At 42.0% G+C, this 27,465-nt stretch overlaps 1 protein-coding gene across 7 annotated transcripts in view; it reads left to right on the top strand.

Moving 5' to 3' along the window:
* LOC134350601 (utrophin-like) overlaps positions 1–27,465 on the top strand; it is a 537,041-nt gene that overhangs the window by 207,338 nt on the left and 302,238 nt on the right. For all 7 annotated transcript variants that reach the window (XM_063056033.1, XM_063056035.1, XM_063056034.1 and 4 more), the window contains 6 exons: positions 442–570; positions 2,345–2,515; positions 4,715–4,891; positions 7,752–7,886; positions 8,143–8,289; positions 12,423–12,611. In XM_063056033.1, the coding sequence (XP_062912103.1) occupies positions 442–570; positions 2,345–2,515; positions 4,715–4,891; positions 7,752–7,886; positions 8,143–8,289; positions 12,423–12,611 (948 nt within the window). The remainder of the gene's footprint in view (positions 1–441; positions 571–2,344; positions 2,516–4,714; positions 4,892–7,751; positions 7,887–8,142; positions 8,290–12,422; positions 12,612–27,465) is intronic.

Below are 27,465 nucleotides of genomic sequence, written 5' to 3'. Positions count from 1 at the left end.
TTGAATTGCCTCTAACATGTGTGGATCAAATGTCCCTGAGATTATGATTCAAATATTAGGGTAAATGATGCATGAAACTCAGTTCTTACAAGTTTTTGATTTTAAAACCTTTTTCTCCCAAAGGATATTTTCGCTCAGTGCTATGGGTGGTGATAAAGATCTCCATTGGTGATGTGTAATAGCGTACAGCACAGAGGGTTTTTATTTCTCATATTGTCATGTTCACGTGTTCATTGTGCCCTGAGTGGTGATGTGTATGAGCTGTCTAATGATACTGCAAGTTTATTTCATGGTGACAAGCGATAAATTTTTCTTAAATGACGGTAGTACATGTATTGTTGACATTCTTTGGTTTTATTATGCTCAACCATATCTCTGTAAAAGCGCATGGAATTTGCAGACAAGAATCTTGGATAGTTTTTGTCCTTTCATTCCCTATAGGATCATCAGCATCAGATGGAAGACTTCAATCGGAAAGTTGCCCACATAAGCACCTGGCTGTATCAAACGGAAATTCTGCTGGATGAGATTGATAAGAAGACAGATGTTGAAAAGAATGAATTACTTAAGGTTAAAACAAATCTGACCTATCAGCTTTATCATAAAATGGAATTTGCTACTTGAAATTCTTGACTCAGATATGTATCTTTAGAAAATGTTGTAGTGAATATGTAAAGAGCAAAGAACAGAGACATTTTGATCTAACTAAACAAGTATTATTGAGGTAGTATTTTCAAAAGTGATTCAGGAAACCAGGGAAGATTACTTTACCCAGAGAAGTGAGCATAAGTTTTTCTGCGACAGCTGAGATTCAACACAGTATAAATAGTATTTATAACATTATTCCACATAGGTTTATTTCTTACATCCAAATTATAGGCAGTCAAATAGATAAAGCCAATGGGACACTGGCCGCCTATGCTGTACCTGAAAGTTTGGATCTCACTGTTTTTGCTTTTTATTTGCTGTTAAGATGACCCACATAAAAAAAAGACCTTAAATATTTCTCACAATATTTGCTTCATTTTGTTGTTTACTTCCTCATTGTTTAATCTCTGGCACTACTTGATTTATTTATTGATTGATTTATTGTGATAAAGCACAGAATAGGCCCTCTCAACCCTTTTGAGCCATGCCACCCAGCAGCCCTCCGATTTAATCCTAGCCTAATCGCAGGACAATTTATAATTACCAATCAACCTACCAACCGGTTCATCTTTGAACTCTGGAAGAAACCAGAGCACCTGGAGGAAACCCACGCAGTCAGAGAGAATGTACAAACCCTTTACAGGCAGGAGCAGGAATTGAACCTGGGTCGCTGGTAGTGTGAAGTGTTGCGCTACACTACCCTGCCCCCCTGCTAATCGCATTTTATCTACACAGTGCTATCAGCAGACTTGTGTATGCTACCAACAGGAATTCTGCAGATGCTGGAAATTCAAGCAACACACATCAAAATTGCTGGTAAACGCAGCAGGCCAGGCAGCATCTCTAGGAGGAGGTACAGTACCTCCTCCTAGAGATGCTGCCTGGCCTGCTGCGTTTACCAGCAATTTTGATGTGTGTTGCTTGTGTATGCTACATTGTCTTTACATCCAAATACTTTATATAAACAATGAAAAACTAAGGGCTCAATTCTGGTTCACACACCACCTCAATACCAGAGTAACAAAATTTTACGGTGATGACCTTGAATATTTTGATAGGAAGGGGTTGATTATTTTGCACCATTTGATTTTGCTAGATGGCAAGAGGAATGCACTGCTACATCCTAAGGAAAGGAACTTTGAAAGTAGTGTGTTTGTTATATATGTGCCTCAAGCCTGCACTGTTGTTGCTGATTTGATTGCAGATGAGCTCTACTTTGCTGCCTGTTTTCCAGTGTTTGGCAAAAGAGGAACAGAAAACTAGCTAATTTAAGGCCCATATGCAACCAAGGAGTTGCTTGTCAAGGAGAATCAGGGAGTTGCTTGTCAGCTCATTAGAATATTGGAGAAGCTTGAGAACGTCATGGTTCCCTGTTACATTTTGTACACTGCTCTTAAATGTCTATTCCTCTGTCTTAATTTCCCTTGGAAGTGGAGTGATGTACAGCCCTCAACAACATGTCCAGTCATAAAGATCAGAGTTCATACTGACAATTATTGTGTCGTAACTTATATCAAAATATGACATTTCTTATGTAAGAACTAATGCATTTAAATATATCATTCTATGTAATTTTGTAGTTGTCTTGTATAATTACTGCATCGGTGAATAATGAGCACTGTGTGCAAGTGAATTATTTACACGTATTTAGACTCTGCAAAGATCAGCACAAAGAAAATATTGAACTACTTTGCAGTGTTTTCAGTCTGAACTGGATGGAATCAACTTGCAAGTTGATGATGTTCGTGACCAAGCTATTTCACTCATGAGTAATAATGGCCCTTCATGCCGGCAAGTGGTGGAACCAAAACTCATTGAACTAAATCGTAATGTGGAGAAGGTTTCCCAGCACATCAGATCAGTCAAGGTGAGCTGCTATGAAAGCATTAAGAGCAATGTCCCAGTGAATATTCTGATAGGCTCCTGAAGAAATTTGCTTTTGAAAAGATGCATCTGGTCAAGATTGCAGTAATGAAACAGAATATCTGAAAAAACTCAACAGGTCAAGGCATAACATTTTTGAGGGCCAAGATTCCTAATTCTGCTTGTTCTTAAACAGTTTTATTGACCATTCTGTTGTCTGTGACCGGAACTAATTTGCCTGAGATTTTAGGCGTGTGGAAACTCAAAAAACAGTATCTGCTGTAATCTGGAGGAAAAAATAAAGCAAACTGTTGGGGTAACTCAGTAGGTCAGGAGACATCAATGGAACGAATGAATGGTTGAAATTTTTAGTCATTTTACAAAAGAGAATAACTGAGGAAGTTGAAGCATGACCCGTGTTTGAACTATTGGGCAGGATTATGTTAAATGCAGCTCACACTTGCTTAGATTTGTTTACTTTTTAAGGGTAAGACTGGAAAATGTGATTCAAAATTCATAACCAATTTTGACCATCTGTTGAAATGGTGAAGCATTTAAAATATTTTGCTTCCAGATGAAAATTCCATTTTAGACATTTTCAGATCATCTGAATGTGGAGAGTTTGTAAATAACTTTAAATAACCTTATTTAATATTCAAGACAGTGGTTAAGTTTATTCTCAGTCTTTGACAGAAGTTCATGCCTGTGGTAAATTCAAACATTTTTTATGGTATAAGGATGTTACAGTACGAGATTATTTAAATGTAAAATTGAGAGAAATTGTCTTGCTTCTTTTAGATTGAATAATTTCTCAATGTGAGGAATATAAAAAAAATTTAAATAGATTAAATTAATATTAGTTCAAATTAATATACATTGGATTCTCTTTAATTGCGACACATCAGGACCAGTACATTTTGACCCTTTAAACGGCTGCCCTAATTAGCCGAAGTTTCATGGTAGTAGTTGAAAAGGTCTATATTTAAAAGAGACTACTTTTTAACTGAGTAACAGGTTATGTATGTGAATGGAATGCAGAACGAATTAGAACACTGCCAATGCGACGACAGGATGATAAAACTGTGTTAGTTCCGAGTAGTTATCAAGGGAGGAATTCATCCAGTGTATGCTGCTGTAAACAAAATCAGCACAGACACCTCGTGCAGATAATGGACTGTCTTCATACAATCCTTTAAATGATTGCATCCTCCAGGTCTTAATTTTCATTGTGACAGTCAATATGATTGTCAATATCTTCAAGTTCTATTTTGCTCTTAACTTGTGAAATTGTTTCATTTTCACTCCTGGCAATTTCTGGCGTCTCTAAGCCTGAATGCTTGAAAAGGTAGTGAGCAAAACAGTTTTGAATTGTTTTCGTGCTTATTACTTGCCAACTATCGTTGACAAAATTTGCTGCTTTTTGAGCACAAGCATGTGCAACTGACACTATTTAAAATCACAGTGTGGTGTCTCGCAGCCACACAGTGCATGCGACTGACGCTAATTAGAAACTGTTTGGCAGCAGTCTCTTTGTTAAGCGGCATAGTATCTAAAGTAAATAAAGGGAATCACAGCTGCTTTCTTAGTTTTTATTTTCTAAGAGTGACCCAAATATGTGGCTGCCCCAGTTAACTGATGACCCAATTAACTGGAATCTATTGTTTTGAACTTGTGTTAACTAATTTGTTTTTGACAAAATGTCTTTGACCAGAAATATTAATTGTTTTTCTCTGTACATTGATGCTGCTTGATATATTAAGTTCCTACAGTGTTTTCTGTTTTTAATTGTCAAATACATTCAGCTTCACAAATAATGGGACTAAAAACTTAATAGTTTCCTGAACATGAAGGCCTGCACCCAGCCCAGCATTCATATGAGAAAATTGTGTTGTATTAGTTATGACAATAATTCCTATTTTAATTGCTTTGTTTTTCAGTGGCTATGCATAAAGCTGCCAGTGCTCTAAAATCAGCAATTCCTTTAACCTTTCCAGTACTTACCTTGGCTTCTCTCCTTGGGCATATTCCCTTAATCCTAGTCCAGCTTCAGGCCATCTGTCCATCTTTGGTTCAGTGTCAAACATTGCAAGTACTAAACTCTGCCAAATAACATAGTTTTGAGCATAATTTGTATATTTGGCATAATTAACAAATAAACAGTTTAACATAAAATGGATAGAAAACTATTTTAATGTAATTGCAGATGGAAGCAGCAATGCAAGTAGCTACGAACCTTGAAAATGGGTTCCAGTCAGGTATGAAGACTGATGTAAATTCAAGCATTGATCTAGATCACTTTGAATCTGAGCTACAAATCAAGATAAACAACTTGGAAAGAAAGTTGGAGGGCTCTGCAGAAATTCCCAGTGATGATGAAAAGGTAAAATACAATAAACTCTCTTAATTTTGCAGTGTCATCCTGGTGTGCAGTCTATCAAGTATTCTAAAAATAGCTTCACATAATAACGTTAACAGCCTGTGATGAAATATTTACTGTTCTGTGTTGAAGCAACTGTCACAGAATACTTAATGCTCCTTGTTGCGAGCCCATTGCCTGTTGCAAGTCATTAAATATAACCAGCATAATTCAAGTCCTGCTTGGTATTATGTAGCTAATATCACTCAGGATGCCAGTGGGGTTTGCTACTTAAAGGTATGGAAAAATATAACTAATTCACCAGTTCTTTAAACTATCATCTTTCATCATAGTTTAATGGAGAGAGGCAGCATGGTTTTCAATTCACGAAGTTGATGCCAGCAAGAGAACTTAATTTATACTGACACTATTAATTCTATTTCTATTCTATTCTCCACAAATTCTCCTCATGACTCTGCTCCCTGCACCCCCGCCCCCCAAAATTCTACCACTCTTTGACGCTTGAGATTATTCAGAGAGGCCAATTAACTTGCAGTTCCATAGATCTTTGGGATTTGGGAGAAAAGTGAATGACTTGGAAGAAAGACACCATTACAGGGAGAATGTGTAAACTCCATGCGGTCTGTACCGAGGTCAGGATCAAACCCTGGTCTCTATGAAGCTTTGGCTTTACAAGCTGTGCCTCAATGCTATACTGGGTTGGAAAATATTTTTGTGGGTGTCTGGTGAATGTCTGTGCTTGGGCTTGATGCCCATGTGCTTCGTCTTGCAGTTTTGTTTCAGGATGAAGATTTGTAAATTGAGTGCAACAATGAAACCATTGAAACCAGGCAATCTGAAACCATTCAAGAAATTCATTTGGGAACTTCTTGGCAGGCAGAGTTATAATATTTCAAATTTTCTTGCATTGGAGTGCACCTCACTGATTTTCTTGATTGGTGTTGGGGAGAGTTTAGGCAGGAGACTGTGACCAGATATCGCTGAGTATGTCTGAAGCTGGTGTGCATCTTATGAATTACCTCATCAAAGCTGAGAATACTGGCATCCTTTCATGCACATTGCATCAGGCAACTCTGTACCTTTTGCCCTTAAAAGATAACAAATAAGCTGCTGGAGGAAATTAGCAGGTTGCACATCTGTTTGGGGGTGGAGGTTGAACGGATTGTTGATGTTTTGGGTTGAAACCTGGTATCAGGGTTTGCTTGAGATTTCAGCAACTGCAGTCTCTTGTGTCTCCAAGGTAATAAACCATGTTGTTGAAAGGTGAGAAGTAAGAGTTTTAGTGTTTGAGTGGAACTTTTTTCCTTGATTGTTGTGTGGAACATGTTGTCAGAAGAGGTGGTGAATTCGGATACAATCACTATGTTTAAGAGGCAATTAGGCATGTGAATAATCAAGGCATAGGAAAAAAATGGTCCAAATATTGGTAGATGGGCAGGAAGATTGGTATGGACATTGCTGGAATTTCAGTTTCTGTGCTGTATGTCTCTGTTACTGTGATTAATGGGCTTTGCATTTGATATATTATATCTCTCAACTTGTACAAATCCAATTTACAGCCTGGACTATAATTTGAATACTTTTAAAACCATTTGTGCAATTTTTCACCGTTTTCCTGCAGTAGCAATGGCAGTACTTTGTTAGAGGTCATAGCCATTTTGTCCCTCCGCTCACTTTCTCCTTCTGCTGTTGCTCTGCTTGCTCACTGCAGTGGAAATATGGAAGCAGTCTCTCTCGTATGTATAATTGTATCATTAGGTGTTACATTTTTGTTAGTTGGTGGACTGTATTGGCATTGTTAATCAGCTTAATATTTTCACTACTGGGATGTGCCTATAAATTCTGCTTATTTTGTGAGAAGTTTCCCTGTGCACTGTTTATATGTCTTCTACTTAAAGGCTGTTCAGCAGCCACTCTAAGCTAATGGTATATGAGGACTGGAAAAATTTTGATGGTAATTGAATGAAAATTGGAGGAAGTTACAGCCAGATCTTATAATATTTTGCATGCATGAGCTAGGATAGCCTGAGTGCATTTGCTACTAAGGCCTGCATGTTGGAGAACCAAGCTATTGTTTTCATCTGTTGCATTACCAGTTCTTGTATGTATATGCTCAGCAAATGCTCATAGCTTATAGGTGACCAGTTGGCCCATTGTAACCATATTATGTCTATTCAAGATCGACCCAACTAGTCCCATTTCCCTTCTGTTTCCCTACATTTGTGGAAATTCCTTTCTTTCAGATACTGAACAAGCTTCTCTACAAATATGAAATTAATTTGGCCTTCATGGCCTCTGGCAATGCATTGCAGGCCCTAACTACTCATTATGTTAAAAATAGATGGTTTTCCTTCTTGCAAGAAAATTTCCGAGGGCTACATGTAAACTTTTTCTAAAATCAACTGTTTGATGTAGTTTTTATGAATGCAATTTGTCTTCGAGTTTAATGAGACATCCTTTGATCTCCTTGCCTGCTTTAGTGATCTGTGCTTTTAACTTTGTCCTTTGACACATTTCCATCTCCTCTGTGGTCTGTTCATCATTTTGAACCTACTGAAGATTCTTAAGCTTTCTGCTTCAGTACCTTCACCCTCTTAAATACCTGACAACAGTTCAACTTCTGCTTATTTCTTGGGTGAAACTTCCAGGCCCGTTATACATTAAGTGCACTATGTAAATCTAAATTGTAAGGACGTTGACCTTGCACTGAATACATAAGGTCCTAATTTCAGAGAAGCCTTTCTTGTTGTGGGTGCAGTTTGTGGTCTTGAGGCTTAGAGTCCGATCTTGTAAACAAGTGCTGAAGAGTATGTTGAGCAGTACCTCCATGTACTGTGCTTTCTGAATAATTCTGTCTTTCTAGATGGATGAAGAAAAAGCAAATGTGGAAGAGATGCTGCAGAAAGGGCAGAGCCTACTGCAGACTATTGATGATGAAAGATGGAAATATTTCCAAAGAAAGCTGAACCTTCTGCAAACAAAATTTACTCATATTAAGGTATGAGAAAAGCCATTGCTACTAGGAATTGTTTTAAAAGTATGATGGATTATGTGGAAAATAGTCATGGTTTTTATATCTTCAAATGTTCCAAGTGTTTGATTTGTTCAGAGCAAATTGTGTTAGCTGTTAGCTGAGCAGAAATTGATCTTTGGAAGTATTCCTAAGCTGCTGTGGTGTGTGCTTGTTCAGGTTTGTCTCAATTACTGTGAAATAAGCTTATTGGAAATGAGGATTATTTTATTCTTACTGTAAGGAAACAAGATTATTCCAGAAAGGGCAGCTGAAAGAGCATCCTGTAGGGTGGTACCAATACAAAAGAGAAGAAAGTGAATTCATGGAATGGCTGGATGACATTGAACAGAAGCGAGTGGATTCTGGCTCAGAAGATGGAAGAGTAAAGGTAGAAATTAAGTTCCTTTTAGTTGGATCTTATTGTCTTATTTTCCTTGTAATAATCCTGATCCCTAATGATGATAAGGTCCCTCAACTTCCCATTCCCAACTCCACACTCTGCACGTGCTCCATGTGGTATTTCCCATCAGGAATGTTGTTGATTGGTTTATTTTTGTCTTGTACTCTAAGATAGTGAAAAGCTTTGTTTGCATGTCATCGAGACAGATCATTCTAAAAAGCAGTACAAAAGAAAAAAGAACTTTGCAAGATATACTATAGTGTTACAGTTAGAGTGAGTGCAGTGCAAAAGATAATTAGATGACAAATGAGAAAATCTGCAGATGCTTGAAATCCAAGCAACACGCCTGCCTTGCTGAGTTCCTTCAGCATTTTTTGTGTGTTGCTAAGGTAAATTAGAGTTCACCTTTAAAAGACAAGAGGTCTGTTCAAAAGTCTTATAACAACAGAATAGATGTTCTTGATCCTGACAGTACATATCCTTACGTTTTCGCCTGTTCTGCCTAATGGAACAGGGAGAAGAGAGAATACTGGGGCGGGAGGAGTCTTTGAAGATTAAAAATCAGCTTTATTTATCACATGTACATTGAAACACATAGTGAAATGCATAATTTGCATTAAACCAAATTAGAGAGGATTGTGCTCAGCAGCCCACAAGTGTTGCCATGCTTCCAGCGTCAACAGAGCATGCCCACAGCTCTCGAACTAACCCTACGTCTTTGGAATGTGGGAGGAAACCCGAGGAAACTCACGTGGCCGTGCGGAAAACATACAGACAACGACAGGAATCGAACCCTGATCAGCTCATGCTATGCTTCTTATTGGCTGCTTTCTCCAAGCAGCAGTAAGTGCAGACACTCAATGGAGGGGAGGCTGGTTTTCATGACAGATGGAGCTGTGTTCACAACTCACTGCAACTTATTCCAGTCTTGGAGCAGAGCAGTTAGCATACCGAGCTGTGATGCATCTGGATTGCAACACACAAAAAATGCTGGTGAACGCAGCAGGTCAGGCAGCATCTACAGGGAGAGGTATAGTCGACGTTTTGGGCTGAGACCCTTTGTCAGGACACGAAGGGTCCTGGCCCGAAATGTCAACTGTACCTCTTCCTATAGATGCTACCTGACCTGCTGCGTTCACCAGCATTTTTTTGTGTGTGTTGCTTGAATTTCCAGCATCTGCAGATTTCCTCGTGTATGCATCTGGATAGAGTGGTTTTCGTGAAGCATTTAAAAGAATTGGTGAGGATCACTGCAGACATGCAGAATATCCGTGATTAATGAGCTGTGTAAAAGGACAAAGAGCATGGAACAGATGATTGCTCCTCTCTGAATCAAAAAACATGGATGACCTTGTGTGGGAAGGGTTATACCTGATGGGTGAATTGCTTTGGAAAGATGAAATTTGCAAGAATCTCCACAGAGTTAGCTGCTTGCAGAGATTTCCATAAGTGAGACTGGGGTTTACTGACATAAATCAGTATGTTATACTGATAACAGAAAAAAACAAAGAAAAGTTATCTGGCAACAAAGTCTCTGAATGAGGTTTTTCTTTCCAGGAACTGATCCAGGAAATGGAGCAGTGAAGGGAGGACTTTATTTCCTTGAAAGTGAAGGGACAAAGTCTGGGATTGTATTGTAGCTCTCTGGGAAAAGATAATGTCAATGTAGATAAGCGCTGGCACCTAATTGAAGCCCAATTTTCTACTTTCCAGCCAGTACATTTAAAGAGCTCTGTAAGCTTGGGATTATAATTTATAAAATCCAAAATATTAGAAAGCAAAGTTTAGCTTGTTCTTATAACAATTGTATGAAGTTTGTCAGAAGGATTTTTGTTTTTCTAAAAGTCCAATGTCAACTATAAAGGAAGGTGATCAACGAGAGGTCAAGGTCTACTTCAGTGACTAGACATTGGTAGGAAAATGTATGAGGTCTTTCAGGCAAATTTTAATGAGTTAAAGAAATGTAGAATTAAGAACTGAAAGGTAGTAATCTCCAAATTATTCCTGATGCCAACTGCCAGTTAGTTTAAAAACAAGTGATGGCACAAAATATAAATGCAGATCTGGAGAGATGCTGTATGAAGAGAAGGGCTTAGCTTAAGTCCGTCACCCTGGCTGGGTGATAGCCGCCAAAAGCAGCTTGCCAGAATTCTCTGTCCTGAGGCAGTCTTTCAAGTCGTCCCCAGGTGTAGCCAATCTTGTGTAGGGAAAGAGGGAGCTCCTTCCTCTTCCAGTGATGAGATCGTTGGAGATGCTGTTGGCGTTTCTGTAGCTCTGGGGGTGTTGTATAGGATGTGGGTTCGCCCCCAGGGCCCAACCCCCCTCCTTTCACAGCCAGGCTTGGGTCTATCCATAGTGGAGTTAGAAGAGTTTAAGATTCTGGATTATTGGTAGCAGTTCTAGAGACTTGCATCAGCCACACAAATTTGAATCTCAATAGGAAGCAAGAACAGCTGTTTAATCTTAATATGCTGGGATTTCTGATGAGAGAGGGTTTTTATTAAAAACTATGTGATAGCATAGGTTAAAGAACAATTACCCCTGTGCAGAAGTATAATGTGTTGGAAGGATTATCAAATGAGGCTGGATGTATTGAAATACTGAAACAAAAAAGGGGCTGACTCATTTCTGTGATTTAAAAACCTTGGAATAGTTAAAGCAAGGGATTTAAAAAAATCTTTCTTAAACCTCTTCCCCCTCTCCTGGTTTCACTCATCACCTACCTCCTTGTACTTCTTCCTCCCCTCTCCCTACCTTCTTGCTCGAACTTCTCATCTTCCCCCGCCCCCCCAGTCCTGATGAGGGGTTTCAGCCCAAAATATTGACTGTTCTCTTTTCCATGGATGCTGCCTGGCCTGCTGAGTTCCTCCAGCATCTTGTGTGTGTTGCTCGGGTTTCCACCATTATGCATCGAAGAGGCTGTTCCTGTGCTGTACTATTTTCGCATCTTCGTACAGCACAGGAACAGCCTCTTCGATGCATAATGTCCATACAGACCATGATGCCAAATTCAATTAATCCTGTCTCCCTGCACATGACAAATGTCCCTCCATTCTCTTCTTAGTCATGTGCCTGTTAAGTGCTACCTGAATGTCACTGTTGTATCCACTGTAATTCCACCACTGCTCTTGCCCCTGCTGCCCTCTACCTACCACAATCTGTACAAAAGAAAATTTGTTTCTCCTCCCCCCATTTTAATTCTGTACTGTATCGTATTTGACATTTCCACCCTGTGAAAAAGACTCCTATTATGTAACCTATTTATACATTTCATCATTGATTTGTTTCTGAAGTAAGTTCATTTTTATTTAAAATGCAAGATGCCAATGTTTGTCTCGGCCATTGTCCCTGTTATAACGATTATTAGCCCTTTCTACAGACTCAAACATCACCACACAGGCTTTTATGCCCTCATCTTGTGATAATGAACTGAGCATGATTTTTGGGGTCAAACTCTGATTGAATCAGTTTTATGCTTTTTGTGGGTCCTTTTTCCATCTCCACTTCTTGTTCTTTTTATGCTGCTAGCATAGTGCATCTTCCTCAGTCATAGTGGCAATAAGCGGCTCATTTTGATTTCACTGACAGTGGTTTGAAGGGACAAAGGTGCAGTGAGTGGCTGCCATCACATCTGTAGCAAGAATCAGCTCTACTTGTACCTGATGAAGAAAGGTTCAGCAAGCTCTTTCCTCTTTGTAGCGAAGGAGGCTGAGAGTGATTTGATCGAGGTGTAAGATGATAAGAGGGATGGAATGGGCAATTGGTATCTTTTTCCCAGCCTGGCCACAGCTCGTGTGGGAGAACAAGGTGATTGGAGTATTGGGTGGGAGTGGGGAGGAGGAATGTCAGGGATAGTATGTTGTTTTAACATACAGAGTGGTAGTGAATCAATACTACCAGGGGTGTTGGTGGAGGCAGATAGATTAAGGGACTCTTGCACAGGCACATGGATGAAGAAAAATGGAAGGGTTATGTTGGAGGAAAGGGTCTGATGATCTTTGAGTCAGTTAAAAGGTTAATACAACATTGTGGGCTGAAGGACTTGTTCTGTACTATGTTCTGCGTGAACTGTTATCTGTTGTTACAATAAAAGTCAAGCTTACACTGCTGCCTCTCCTCAGGAAGCCACAGTTATTGCTGCCCATTGCACTCCAAGTCCAGCAATGGGATCGCAGAATTTCCCATCAGATTATCTTTTGGATATTAACAAGGCATTGCTGGCTCTGGCTGATGTTGAGCTACTATTGAATGCACCAGAATTAAACAATGGAAAATATGAGGACTTTTCCAGCCAAGAAGATTCCCTTAAGGTATGCTAAATTAAAAAAATAATTTTTTTGTCCTTGACTTGTGAACAATTGATATAATTAAGCTTATCAAGCACTAATGTGATAATATACTTTAGGGTTATTTTTGCACAGAGAGCGGGATATATCTGGTTTAAAATGGATTCTCAGCAGGATAAACCTGTCCGCTTTATAATTTACTGGGATCAGGATCTCCCTGCCCTGTGTTATCTAATTTATGAATGTGATATCCCTGAGCAGTCTTAGTTATTAACTCAGCAGATGATGCAAGCCTATATTGACAATATTATATTGAGCAAGATATTCCATACTACACTTTGGACAGTGTATACTTGGCTGTGTTATGCTGTGCATTAGGCATCTTTTAAAATGTCTCTCTCTATGTAACTTGAATCCAACTGAACAATATTGCATTGAACGCAAACAACAGGAATTCTGCAGATGCTGGAAATTCAAGCAACACACATCAAAGTTGCTGGTGAACGCAACAGGCCAGGCAGCATCTCTAGGAAGAGGTACAGTCGACGTTTCAGGCCGAGACCCTTCGTCAGGACTCATCAAATTCCTGACGAAGGGTCTCGGCCTGAAATGTCGACTGCACCTCTTCCTAGAGATGCTGCCTGGCCTGCTGCGTTCACCAGTAACTTTGATGAATATTGCATTGAATATGCTTTATTGTCTGGAGTCATTTTAAAGACAATTTTTATCATGATAACTATCATGAATTCGTTTGACGGAGTTAATAAAAAAGAGGTTTCATTGACAAAAGGGTGAGTAACCAAAGGAGGCATTTTTAATTTGATTTGCAAGAGAAGTAGATGATTTGAATATTTTTTAAAGTAGCAAGTTGTGATCAGATGTGATTCAGTGAGGTGTTTGAAAAAGAGTCATCAAGAACTTGACAAGTTGTGCAAATACATAAAAGGAGGGAAAAAAATCAGGACTGTCAGCAACAATATGGAGAGAGCCTGAGACCGACAAACAGACATACTGGAAAGTTGCCTGCTTGCCCTGTTCAACTCTTTTATGTTCTGATTTGATTTTGCTGAAAATGGAATTTGTGCACAAAAATTAATCAGTCCAATTTGATTTGATTTTTTCTGACCTTATGTTCTAGTTTTAAAGTGTTTAATTGTGTTTGTGAATGTGCTAACATTTTGGTCAAATGTGGAATCTTGAACTCAATTTAGGGTAACTTGCATGGAAAATAGAGGTACTGTATAGCAGAAACTGCAATGTCCTGAACTGGGTTTGATAATGAAAGGTCTGGAATTGATACTGCTGTGAGTTGGTATATGCAGTGATCCAAGGGGTAAATAAATTGGGTGATGGCACAAATAGATGATCAGGTTGAGAACATCTAAACCATTTGGATGATTTATAACTTACACTCATGATAGAAAAACAAGTTGATTTGGTGGAAATTGAAGTGCATAGCAAGAAGCAAATTTTAAGTTCTTGATGAGGAAAAGGCCAAATTCTTGGACTTGTACAAGTGACCTGTTCAGCATGTACTTGTACTGTCCAGCTTCATATTTATGATGGTTAATTTATTTTTTAACTGATAAGACCTCCCATTTTCAGCTTAGATTTTTAGCATTGATGATCAACATATCAGTTTTGGAAGCACCTGAAGGAAAGTAGATAACACCAGTCAGTGTTGAAAATAATCAGCATGTTGGGTAGCATCTGTGGAGAGAGAAAAGCAAAGTTAGTGTTTCAGGTTAATGAAAAGGAAAATGTATCTTTGGTTCACATATGTTATTTTGTTATCTTGGTTCTGCATTTGAAGATTATTTATTTCTGTCTCTGCCAATTCTTAAGATACATTATGCAGGTCTACAGTTCCAGAGGTCTCTCTGTCTTCAATACTTTTGTTTTGATGGTACCTTTTGTAGTGGCACATGTTCCACAGTTCCCCCTCCAATTTATTTCTGGTATTGTCAGGATACTTTTAGTGTCTTCGGCTGAAAAGGCAAAGACAAAAAGTTCTTGGTAGCCTTTATTTCCTTACTTCCAATCATTAATTCTCCATTTACATCTTCAAAGGGAGTAAAGCCATTTTCTTGCTTTTTTTTTAAACTTGCAAAATATCAGTGTCTGTTTGTTTGTTTCTTGCTATTAAACTCTGTTTCTTCTGTTTGGTCATTATTTGCTAGTTTCTAAATTATTCTATTTTCCCCAAGTTGGTGACATTCTAAACTTAACCTACAATAGCTGAATCAACTTTTTCATGGTTGTTGCTCAAAGTTCAAAAGTTCAATGTAAATTTATTATCAAAATACAAATATGTCACCATATACATCTCTGAGATTCATTTTCTTAAGGACATACTCAACAAAATCTTCAGAATGGTAACCGTAACAGAATCAATGCATGTATCATAGCTGAGAATTATAAAATATCTCCAATACCTGCCATAGCTTATCTGATATTCCATTTTCTAATCTGTTTTTCCAAGTCTGTTTTTGTGTTTTGGTAGTTGGTTTATTGAAGTCCCAAACTTGTAATTTTCAGAGTGAATATGAAACTGTGTTATGTTAGATCACTGTACCTAGAGAATCTTTCATGAGGACACTAATCCTGCCTTATTTCAAGTGACCCAATCAGAAATAGCTTGCTCCTTCATTGGTTCCACAACATGCTGAAGAAACTGTCCCAGGTATTCTCTATGAAATTGTTACTCACAGTTTGCTAATTTGAACTGTGTGATCCATATGAAAATTTAATTCACCTGCTTTTACTCCAATAGCTTTTTAATTTTACAAGAGCCAATACTTCTTGATTTGTAATTTGCCTTCTAAAGTCACTACTATTGGGACTTGTTCATTGAGTGGTGCTTTATCCGTCGACTGTCAGTAAATGTCAGCCATCCCGTAGCATCCTCAGATGCTGCTCAGCTTGCTGAGTTCCAACAGCACATTTTGTGCTCCAGATTCCAGCATCTGCAGACTCTTGCTCTACATCTTGTGCATTCTGAAATTAGACTGCGCCACTGTGTCTTACACTGCTTTCAGCATGTTGACTGCTTCTTCTGCACTAGAAAATGATTTAAGACCATCATCAACCTATAAATGTCTCTGTCTGTACCTCTGTGCTTTAGTCTCAAATTCCTTCTCTCCCTCGATAGCTGTCATCTTCAGGCCATAGATTGCCACAGCCAGTGAAGGACAGTTAACGAAATATATGAACTCTCATGCAGTACTCCAGAATCTCATTGTCCAGTTTTATCATTATGAAATTACAAGAATCTGTGGTAGTCTCAGTGATCTTCTCACACTGGGAAGCAATGGAACATCTGTTTGATGTAGCTATCACTGTGACGGACTCAGTTCTAAAGTGCATGAGAGCCCCGAATAGTCTGTTATTGACATGTGGAGCCCACAAGAGCACATTGTTCAATGATATGATTTTGAACTGCATACTTGAATCAAAGACAGTTTGTACTTATGCAGGTTTCTGGGGTTGATAACTACCAAAGTTGGGCGAATACTAGTTTTCTTCATTGGGATCTGGTGGAAGCTCTAATACAGGATGAATGTTCCTGAAGAGTCTGTCCATGAGCTCTTTGAAATGACCTTTCATTTCTGGTTTCCTTCTCAATGTATGAATGGGGGGCATAAGTCGACTGAGGGCATTGTATTGTGGGGTAGAAGTTGCCATGGAGAGTGGAAAAGAAAGAGAGCTACCCAACTGTTTGATTCATCTTTGCTAAAGTCTTTGTTCATGATTTGAAGGAAGACCTCATCTTCAGTGGACCTCATCTTCAATAGAAGGTGCCAACTTGTAATCATTTTCTGAGTGACAGAAGACTAACTTGCCCAAATCTGGTTGAGATTGGTGCTAGAGTGTTTGTTAACCCTTTAGAATTTTCTCAGTTTCTGCATAAATATGATCTAAAATGTGATCAGATCTTCGCACTGGTACCAAAATGTGGTAGAGAACCCAATTAAATAAATAACCAAAAAAATACTTGTTCATCCTTTTTTTTTGGAGAAAAAATTATCCAAAATTACAAGCGTTTGTTTGAAGAAGTATGTGAACCTCCAGGGTTACCAGTTCATCTAAAAGGGAAATTAGAGTAAAGTGTTTCATTGAAGCCCTGCTCTATTCAAAGAACTTAATCTGGGTTTTCACTATCAAAGTGTAATCTTCACCACACAGGTTTTTGTAAGTGTACCACATCTCGATCAAAGGAGATTTCTGAGGATCTTAGAAAAAACGTTGTTGATGCTCATCAGGCTGGAAAAGGATACAAAACCATTTCTAAAGAGTTTGGGCCCCACCAACCCATAGTCAGGTAGATGGTGGACAAATGGAGGAAGTTCAACATCATTGTAACTCTTCCGAGGAGTGGTTGACGAACGAAAATCACTCCAAGAGCAAGGCGTGTAATATTCCAGGAGGTTAGAGAACCCCAGGGGAGCATCTAGGGAGCTGCAGGCCTCTCTCGCATTGGCTAATGTCAGTGTTCATGAGTCTATCATCCGGCAAACACTGAACAACAATGGTGCGCATAGTGGACTGCAAGCAGAAAGCCACTACTCTCCGAGAAGAACATTGCTGTCTGTCTAAAGTTTGCTAAAGACCATGTAGATAAACCAGAATGCCATTGGAAGAATGTTCTGTAGACGGATGAGTCCAAAATAGAACTTTTTCGTGTTGTGTTTGGTGAAAAGCAAACACTACATTCTAGCATAAAAACCTCAGCCCATTTGTGAAACATAGTGGTGGCAGTGTCATGATTTGGGCCTGCTTTGCTGCCTTGTGACTAGGACGGCTTGCCATCATTGATGGAACTATGAGTTCTGAATTGTAGCAATAAATTCTTCAGGAAAATATCAGGGTATTCTTTCGTGAACTGAAGCTCAAGTGAAAGTGATCATGCAGCAAGACAATAACCCTAAACACACAAGTCAGTTTACCAAAGAATGGTTAAAGCAGAAGAAATTTCATGTTTTAGAATGGCTGAGTCAAAGTCCTGATCTTAATCCTATAGAAATGTTGTGGAAGGCCTGAAGCAAGCAGTTCATGCAAGGAAGCCCACCGACATCCCAGAGTTGAAGCAGATTTGTAAGGAGGAATGGCCTAAAATTCCTCCAAGCTGATGTTGAGGACTAATCAACTGTTACCAGAAGTGTTTGGTTGAAGGTTAATGCTGTAGAAAGGGGTCTTCAGTTACTGAAAGCAAAGGTTCACATACTTTTTCCAACAACTACATGTAATATTGGATCATTTTCTCAATAAATAAATGAACAAGTGTAACATCTTTTGTGTTATTTAGATGGGTTCCCTTTATCTAGTTTTAGGGCTTAGTGTGAAGATCTGATCAGATTTTAGGTTATATTTAGGCAGAAAATTCTAAAGGTTCACGGACTTTCTAGCACCACTGTAAGTATGTCAAACTTCCCTTTTACATGGGTTCTACTATCACAGGGTCTGAGATCACTTGGGTGCCTGTTCTCTGGGACATTAATCTTAAAGGTGCTGAAAGTAGGCTGATGAGCACCATTGAGGCAGACTTCACCCTCTATTACCCAACCCAAGTCCAGTCATTGGGCAAGGGGTGCATTGCACTGACCTTTGCTTTGTTCATGTACCTTATGTGTATGAATGGTGTCTCTGCCAAGCAACAGGAGAACCTCTACAGAAGAGTAAAGTGGGGAATCTTGTCAGCTCTAGCCTGAATTTATAAATAACTGCATGCAACTTCAGGGGTTGTGATTTCATCCCTGTTGTTAGGAATGTGGTCGCACTCAATGAGGATTAGGAACAGTAAGCAGAATCCCATAAAGAATGAGAATGGCAGATAAGGGGTGTGATGTTTTGCTTTATACTGGAACTCTTTAGCTATCCATTGTACTTGGATATTGTTGGGTAGTTTCTCCATGTAGGGTTTATTCCTCTTGCAGTGTCCAAGAAACTCAGTCTTAGTGGGTAACCTTCTGCAGTTCTGATAACAGATCTGTAAGCTCCAGTAGTGTCTGTGGCTCTTTGTGTGAGAGCTTTAGAAAATTATCAAGTCTGCTGAAGAGAGATTCTTTGATTGCGTCTGGAGCGCCATAGTATTGTCGAGCCTCTGCCATAGCGTTTGTAAACCTTTAACTGGAACATTAATGTACATTGCCCAGTGTGCAAAGCATGTTGAGCGTGTGGTCTGGACAGCTTCTCCTTGTAGAGCTGGAACACATTCTTTTGGGCATACTCTTTAGTACAAGGGTCTCCAGCCTTTTTTATGCCATGGACCAATACTATTGAGCAAGGGGTCCATGGACCCCGAGTTGGGGATCCCTGCTGTAGTAAGATGCATTGGCTGTTGTGACATAACTGAATCTGATTATAGACTCAACATTGTCTAAATTATTTGCTGCTTCATGGATATTTGCCTCTGCTAAAGCAGCCTCATCTTCATGCTCTTCCTTGAGCGCACTTATCGTACCCTCTACAAGTGCTCTCTCCATGTCTATGCGAACTTTCTCAGTTTGCACCCCAACTTTCTGTTTGGCATAAGCTGCTCTTATTCTTGGTGGTTCAGCTCTGCCAGGAGTTCGTGCTGGAGCTATGCTAATTGTGGGCACGTTTGTGCGCCATGAAGACGTGATAGATGCGTCACACTCTGAACCGATATTCAGGTCTTTGGTGATCGATGTTGCTCAGGTCAGAAGCTGACTTTTGCGATAGCGGCATTCAAACGCATCTTCAGTCTGTGGACTATGCCTTTGAAGACAAATTATTTTTTCACTCTACTGCCCTTGCAGTGCTTGTGTACAAAGCTATGCAGTGAGTTAAACACCTTCTCGAAAATCACCCAAGACGGAAGCTTCCTTCAGGGTTTTTAATGAGATCTTACTCGTGGAACGATAGAAAGTTAAGTAAAATACGTATTAAATTCAATACAGAATTATTGTGCACCTAAATATGCCCAATGCGCACAGAAAAGAAAAAAACCCACAAATCTTGCAAGCAATAGAAGTGAGCAATGACGGATCATTCTGAACCAAATTGAGTCCTTCGATTCAAATCTCTGGAGTAGGTCCAAAGCCTCAGTCGTCAGTTCATCGTAATAGTGGGCAAATCACCGCAAAGTTTGCCGTCTTAGTAGCACAGACAGAGGAGCCCCCTGGAATATCTGGGCTGGCGTTTAAATTGTCTGAACAGTGGATTGTACCTCGGACTGGGACCCGCGTGCCCTGCTCCGGTGAATTGTTCCAGGCCTACAACACACTGCCCAGTGATTCACTTTGGGTCTAGATTTTGAAGTCAAAGAAGCTGTTCTTGTCCTCTCCAAATCGGCTCAGCACCCAAAGTAATCCAGCCTCACCTGGCTCTCAACTGCCTTTTCGGTCTATCTGGGTTGGTGCTTAAATTGTCCAAACAGTGGATTGTGCCTTGCATTAGGACCCAGGCTGCACCGCGACTATTCGCTTTGGGCCCAGGGCGTGTCGCCCAATGATTCTTTTTGGACCTGAATTTCGCTGCTGAAGAAGCCATTCTTGACATCTCTAAATTGGTTTAGCACTTGGAGCGATCCACTCTCGCAGCCGGGTTAGTTGGATAGGCATCGGAACTCCTCTGTTTTGTCTGCTGCTCTCTGGATCATTTACTCCAGTCAGCATGATTCCAACTCCAAGTACATTTGCTCCAACTCCAAAGTGATTTTGCAGGGCACATCTCTCGAATTTGCTTTGCCTTTGCTTGCCTTTTTATTGATTGTGGTGATAGTTTACCACAATTTATTTCCAAAAGAGTGTTATTAGTAATACTTTCAATTGAATTTCTTTGCTTTCAAACCACCAGTAAGCTGTCAAAATGCCTTTGGTAGCGCCATTTAAAACTGGAAGTTGTTGGACTCTCAGATATTGCTGTTTCATGAGCAAATAGAGCGTGGAGATGGATGTCTTCCCACTGCATGCTTGACGTTGAATCCAAATTAATCCGCATGGGAAATGATATAAAAACACCTTACTGACAGGAAGTGATGTTAATACAAAACTAACTGCACCTCTAGAAACCTGAGAAGTTGTATCTCCAGCTTCTCACAGTGGTTGATTCTTCACTTATTTCTACCCTGACTAATTCTGCATTTTGATCTTCTGAGTCAAAGTAACCCTGTGCAACTACCTTATCTCATCCTCCATGAACAAATCTGAGTCCTGCCTTACCAAGAAGCTCACAGGCACATACGTTTTCCTTTCCGCACTTTTCCTCCCACAATCCTTCTGAAGTATCCAGTATCTCGGAATATTTGGTCTTGGCTTTGATTGTCTTGCAGCCATGTCTTAAAAGTGAACATTAGACCATATTGATTTATTTCTGTCAGTGCATTTAATTCATCTGTTGTGTTGTAACTGCAGTTTGCATCCATATAACGACTGTTTTCCTGCTCTTGTTGCAGGCGTTTTTTATGTTTATGGTCTCTGTCCCATCCCCAACTCATCATTATCCATTTTGTTACCCTGCACCTTTGCATTATTCTTTCTCTTTGACTTTCTAAATTAATCATGGTAATCCTTCCTGCCAGTATCTAGCTTAAAAGCTTAACTGTAGCCCTACCGATTTGATTTCCCAGACATTGGTCCCAGCTCATTTCATGTGAAGCAAGGAGCCACGTGATAATGCAGATGCTGGAATCCGGAGTCAAAAATAAACTGCTTCAAGAACTCACTGTATCGGGCAGCACCTGTAGAGGCAAAAGGATAATCCATGTTTTGGGTTGAGGCCCTGTATCAGGTCTGAGTGTGTAAAATAGGAATGAACAGATAGAAATTGGGAAGGAAGAGACAGAGGCTGGTAGGTGATGGGTAGATAATAGATGAGGAGAGAGGAAAAAAAATGGAGCCAGTTGAAATGGGCGAGGGGAGCAAGAAGGGACAGGTAGATGCTTGTGGGTGATATGATTAGAATCAGGTGATTGGTGAAATCAGATAAGGGAGTGATGATTGACAGATGCAAGCAAGTTGGGGAGAGGATAGATGGTGAACTCAGAAGACAAAGGAAGAAACCCAGCAGGTTAGCTATGACAGTTATAAGTATTTGGAGTGAGTTGTGAGAGGGTGAGGAGACTCATTAATGGTGGTGGGGGGAGTGGTGGGGAGAATAGAAAAAGATGAATAGAGGGAGAGAGAGCCCTGGAGGACAGGTGGGAGTGGGAAAGGAACATAGGAGCTGTAGACACGAGGAAATCTGTAGATGCTGGAATTTCAAGCAACACACATAAAAATTGGTGAACGCAGCAGCCCAGGCAGCATCTATAGGAAGAGGTACAGTCGATGTTTTGGGCCGAGACTGATGAAGGGTCTCGACCTGAAACGTCGACTGTACCTCTTCCTATAGGTGCTGCCTGGCCTGCTGCATTCACCAGCAATTTTTATGTGTGTTACAGGAGATGTAGGTTGTGTTAATATCGAAAATCCAATGTTTGTACCATTTGGGTTATAATCTGCCTGCGTGGAATATGAAGTGGTGCTGTTGCTGTTGCAGTTTGTGTTTGACCTCACCGTGGCAGTGATAAAGGCCAAGGACAAACGGTCAATGTGCAAGTGGGAAGGATGTTGAAATGACATGTAACTGGGAGGTTAGCTGCTGGTTGTCGAGAGAGGGGGCAGACGCTTTGCTGAACAGTTTCCTTGTCTTTGTTTGGTCTCACTGAAGTAGAAGAGGCCACCTCTGGGGAATATAATGTAACAGACCAGATTGGAAGAAACGCATGTGCACCTCTACATCATTCAGAAGGCATAGTTAGCTCCCTGGATGGTGGTGAAAGGAAGTTGATGTCGGAGAAGTGTTGTAGCCTTTACAGTTTCAGGAGAAAGGGCTAGGGGATGGGAAGGGGTGGGTAGGGAGTGATGAGCAGATCAGAGATTCATGGAGAGTGGTCTACGTGAAAACAAAATTGGTGAGGGGGAATGGAGGGAGGCAATGAAGCTTTGTATGACTTTGAATTTGAAAAGATACTGCTGTTCCACAATTTATAGATGTCATGATAGCTAAGTGTCACAGAGGTGGGGGAAACGGAATAATAAACTTGCATTGCACTATAAAATCTGGCGGGCGGAGGGGGCGAGGCCCGAGGCCTGGAGCTGGCCTGCCGCTCGTCGCGACTGCCGCCGCCCGCCCCCGCCGCCTGGTACGGTCGGGAGCAGCTGTAGGACCCGGCAAAGGTGGAGCAGCTAGCGGGCGAAAACAAGTGAGGGGGTGGTGTCATTACCATACCACTAGGTGATCATCCCAACGGCGGAGCAGGCGGAAGAGGAAACATGTCCCACCGGCTGCAAAGGCGGATGAGGATGTCCAACAATGGGTAGGGAGGCTTGCGAGCACGCCGCAAGAACTGCCGTAGACCCACAACACTCAGGGCTTGTCTACCTAGCGTGTGAAGCCTGGATTCGGCGGACTGCGCGGAAGAAACCATCACTGGTTCAACGGACAGAAAGGCGATTCTCAGCAATGCGTCGTAGAGCGCTAAGAGGGCACAGTGAGACACACAGAACACTGCTGGCCATCCACTGCATCCTGACCTATCTCCAGCTGTCTCGACTATGTCTTGCCACTGGGTCCAGATAGGCCGGGACGAGAGAGTGAGGCTGACGTCCTGCGCAACTCTCCCTCACTTTAATCCAAGTCAAGCGCAAGTCATGACTTCAAACCCAACGCGGAAGAAAGTGACGGTGCTCAACCTTGGCACATGGAACGTGAGAACTCTGCGAGATAACATCAAGGCAGACAGACCAGAGAGAAGAACTGCACTGGTTGCAAAAGAGCTAGCTCACTACAACGTGGACATAGCAGCTCTCAGTAGCAGACAAGGGCCAGCTGACAGAACGTAGTGGTGGATACACGTTCTTCTGGAGCGGTCGCAGCAGCGCTGAACGACGAGAAGCAGGCGTGGGATTTGTCATCAATTCTAACCTCGCCCGTAAACTCACCAAGCACCCAGAGAGCATCAACGACCGCCTGATGACACTTCAGCTCCCACTTGCAAACAAGAAGAACGCTACGCTGATTAGTGCCTACGCTCCCACCATGACCAACCCAGATGACATTAAAGACAAGTTCTATGAAGAACTCGACGCCCTCATCTCAGCAATCCCACAGTCAGAGAAGCTCATCGTTCTCGGGGACTTAATGCCAGAGTAGGGACAGACTACCAAACCTGGGAAGGGATCATTGGAAGACACGGCACTGGCAAGTGTAACAGCAACAGCCTTCTGCTCCTCAAGACATGTGCCACACACGACCTTGTCATGACCAACACCCTGTTCCGCTTACCCACCCGTAAGACGACGTCATGGATGCACCCACGCTCGAAGCACTGGCATCTGATTGACTACATCATCACCAGGAAGAGGGACAGGATGGATGTCAGAGTGACGAGAGCCATGTGTGGTGCCGACTGCTGGACTGACCACCGCCTCATTGTGTCCAAGTTCAGGCTTCGCATTCTGCCCACGAGAAGACCCCAAGGGCAGAAGACTGCAAAGAGGTTGAATGTCTCCAAGCTGAAAAGCAGCAGGGTTGCAGAAGAATTCGTCGATGACCTTGAAGGCAGACTGCCAGACACACCACAGGAAGACGGGACCAGCGTTGAGGAACAGTGGACGGCCTTCAGAGACGCTGTCTACACTACTGCCCTCGAACATCTCGGACCAGCAACCCGAAGAAACCAAGACTGGTTCGATGAGAATGATGAAGAAATTCAGGCACTACTAATGGTGAAACATCAACATTACAGAGCGCATCAGAATGACCCCACGTCGCTCGCCAAGAAAGATGCCTTTACCAATGCAAGAAGAAAGGTGCAGAAAAAACTTCGCGAGATGCAGACCAGCTGGTTCAGCAAGAAGGCCGATGAAATCCAGGGCTATGCAGACAGCCACGACATAAAGCGCTTCTACGATGCGCTTAAGGCTGTATACGGACCCCAGTCCTCCGGCTCCTCACCCCTCCTCAACGCAGATGAGACGCAGCTGCTGACAGAGAAGAAGCAGAGTCTGGATCGCTGGGCTGAGCACTTTAACAACGTCCTTAACCGCCCTGCCGACATCAACGACAAGGCCATTGCCCGCCTGCCCCAGGTAGAAATCAACAAGAACCTCGACACCCTCCCCACAGTAGATGAAGTCAGGAAGGCAGTGAAGCAACTCTCCTGTGGCAAAGCGCCAGGACCTGATGCAATCCCTGCTGAGGTATGCAAAGCAGGAGGCCCTGTCATGACGCAAAAGCTGACTGTACTCTTCCAGTCCATGTGGAAAAAGGGACAGGTCCCGCAACAGCTGAAAGATGCCAGCATAGTCCACATCTACAAGAGGAAAAGCAACCGCCAGTCTTGCGACAACCACCGAGGCATCTCCCTCTTGTCCGTTACAGGGAAGATTCTGGCCCGCATCCTGCTCAACCGCCTTCTCCAACATCTTGAGCAAGGTCTGCTCCCAGAAAGCCAGTGCGGCTTCTGTGCTGAACGTGGGACCGCGGACATGATTTTTGCTGCGCGCCAACTCCAGGAAAAATGCCAGGAGCAACACAGCGACCTCTTCGTGACCTTTGTCGATCTAACCAAGGCTTTCGATACGCTCAGCAAAGAAGGCTTGTGGAAGATCATGGAGAAGTTTGGCTGCCCCAGCAAGTTCATCACAATCGTCCGGCTGTTCCACGACGGCATGATGGTGAAAGTTCTGGATGACGGCGACGAGTCGGAGGCTTTCCCAGTGACAAATGGCATCAAACAAGGCTGCGTTCTTGCCCCGACTCTGTTCAGTATGGTATTCTCTGCCATGCCGATAGATGCCTTCCGTAACTACGAAGAAGGAATCCACGTCAGATACAGGACTGACGGCAGGTTGTTCAACCTTAGGCGCCTGCAGGCAGTTACAAAGGTGCAAGAGACTGTCATCAGAGACTTGTTTGCTGATGACTGCACACTCAACGCCAGCACAGAGCAGGAGATGCAGCGTGAAATGGACTGCTTCTCACAAGCCTGCGACAACTTCGGTCTCACTATCAGCACCAAAAAGACCGAAATTATGTACCAGCCTGCCCCAGGAAAGCCATACCAGGAGCCGCGCATCACAGTGAAGGGCCAGAGCCTCCAGGCAGCCGACAACTTCACCTACCTGGGCAGCATACTCATAGACGCTGAGGTCAACAACAGGATTGCCAAAGCCAGCGCCGCCTTTGGGAGACTCCGTGAGAACGTCTGGGAGCGGAGAGGACTCAGCCTTACCACCAAGCTGAAGGTCTACTGTGCAGTGGTCCTTACCACCCTCCTTTACGCCAGCGAGACCTGGACTGTCTACAGCAGACATGCCAAACAGCTCAACCACTTTCACCTGAGCTGTCTCCGCAGACTCCTCCACATCAGGTGGCAGGACAAAGTCCCCGACACGGAAATCCTGGAACGAGCTGGGCTCTGCAGCGTCTACACCCTCCTGCTGAAAGCCCAAGCCAGGTGGGCTGGACACGTGGTCAGAATGCCAGACAGCCGATTGCCTAAGCAGCTGCTGTACAGAGAACTGTGTCAGGGTAAGCACTCAGTCGGGGGGCAGAAGAAACGTTTCAAAGACTGCCTGAAAGCATCCCTCAAAGGCCTGGGTGTCGACATCAACACGTGGGAGACGCTTGCCCTCGACCGTCCAGCTTGGTGCAGCAAGATCACCACAGGAGCCCGTGCAGCTGAAGTCAGGCACACCATCGAGGCGCAACGAAAGCGTGCTGTGCGCAAGGCCCGAGCAGCGTCCACTGCCACGACAGCACCCACCCACTTGTGTCCCACATGTGGGCGAGCCTTCAGGGCCCGGATTGGCTTCATCAGTCACCTCCGGACCCACAGCCACCAATCTCCCATTTGACTCTGAAGCCATGGTCAACTTCAACTACGAAGGACGAACAACAACACAACAACAACATAATTGACACACAAGTACCACAGGTTTTAAAGCTTTGACTTCAGTGCAGAAAATAGATATAGAACATTGTTGAAACTGCTGTAAAATTAGTTCCTAGCTGGATGGAAGTTGACTTCTGATGTTTCAACAGTTCAGTTCTGGATCCCGATGGTTTAATGTTTTACCCTAATATGCAAATCTGTTGCCTGCTATTGAGAAAACCAGTGCTGGTAGTCAGACCAGAAAAGTAGTGGTGATGTGAAGCCAAGAGCTATGATTAAACATACGTATGATGATGTCTTTGAAAAGGGCTTTTTTATGAACTACTAGGGAGCGAAGTCAGCATTTTTAAGGAAATTATTTTTAAGATGCTTAACAAAACATATATTCGATGGGTGGACTCTGGTTTCATTGTGTTGCAGAAGAATCCATATTTATTGGCTGCAATAGGGTAATTGATTTTATTAGGCTAAGTGCAAAGCCAGATTTTTCTTCACAAGGATCGAATGCAACTGGACATAAAAGTGGGTTTGATTTGGGTTTAATGGAGTACATATTGAACGTCTTTACGTTGTTGCACTTACGAAATGGTATAAGCAAACTATATCTTGGGGATCACAAACAAGAGACAATCTGCAGATGCTGGAAATCTAAGCAACCCACAGAAAATGGTGGAGGAACTCAGAAGGCCAGGCAACATCGATGGAAAAAAGTGCTGTCGACGTTTCAAGCCTGAAATGTCAACTGTACTTTTTTCCGTAGATGCTGCCTGGCCTTCTGAGTTCATCCACCATTTGTGTGTGCTGCTTTTATCCCCTGGGGATAGCATGGAGAGGTTGAATTTGCTGTAATTGTTATTGCTGCCTTTACACCTCTGGAATTAGAAAGGTGTGGAAATAATTGGCATTTTTTGCATATTATGAACGTGTGTTTCTTTGATTGAAGCGTAAGCTGATGTTCAATGTGTGATTGAATAT

This window comes from Mobula hypostoma, chromosome 8 (assembly GCF_963921235.1).
Source record: "Mobula hypostoma chromosome 8, sMobHyp1.1, whole genome shotgun sequence".
Classification (NCBI taxonomy): Eukaryota; Metazoa; Chordata; class Chondrichthyes; order Myliobatiformes; family Myliobatidae; genus Mobula; species Mobula hypostoma.
This window is presented reverse-complemented; position numbering and strand designations above follow the sequence as displayed.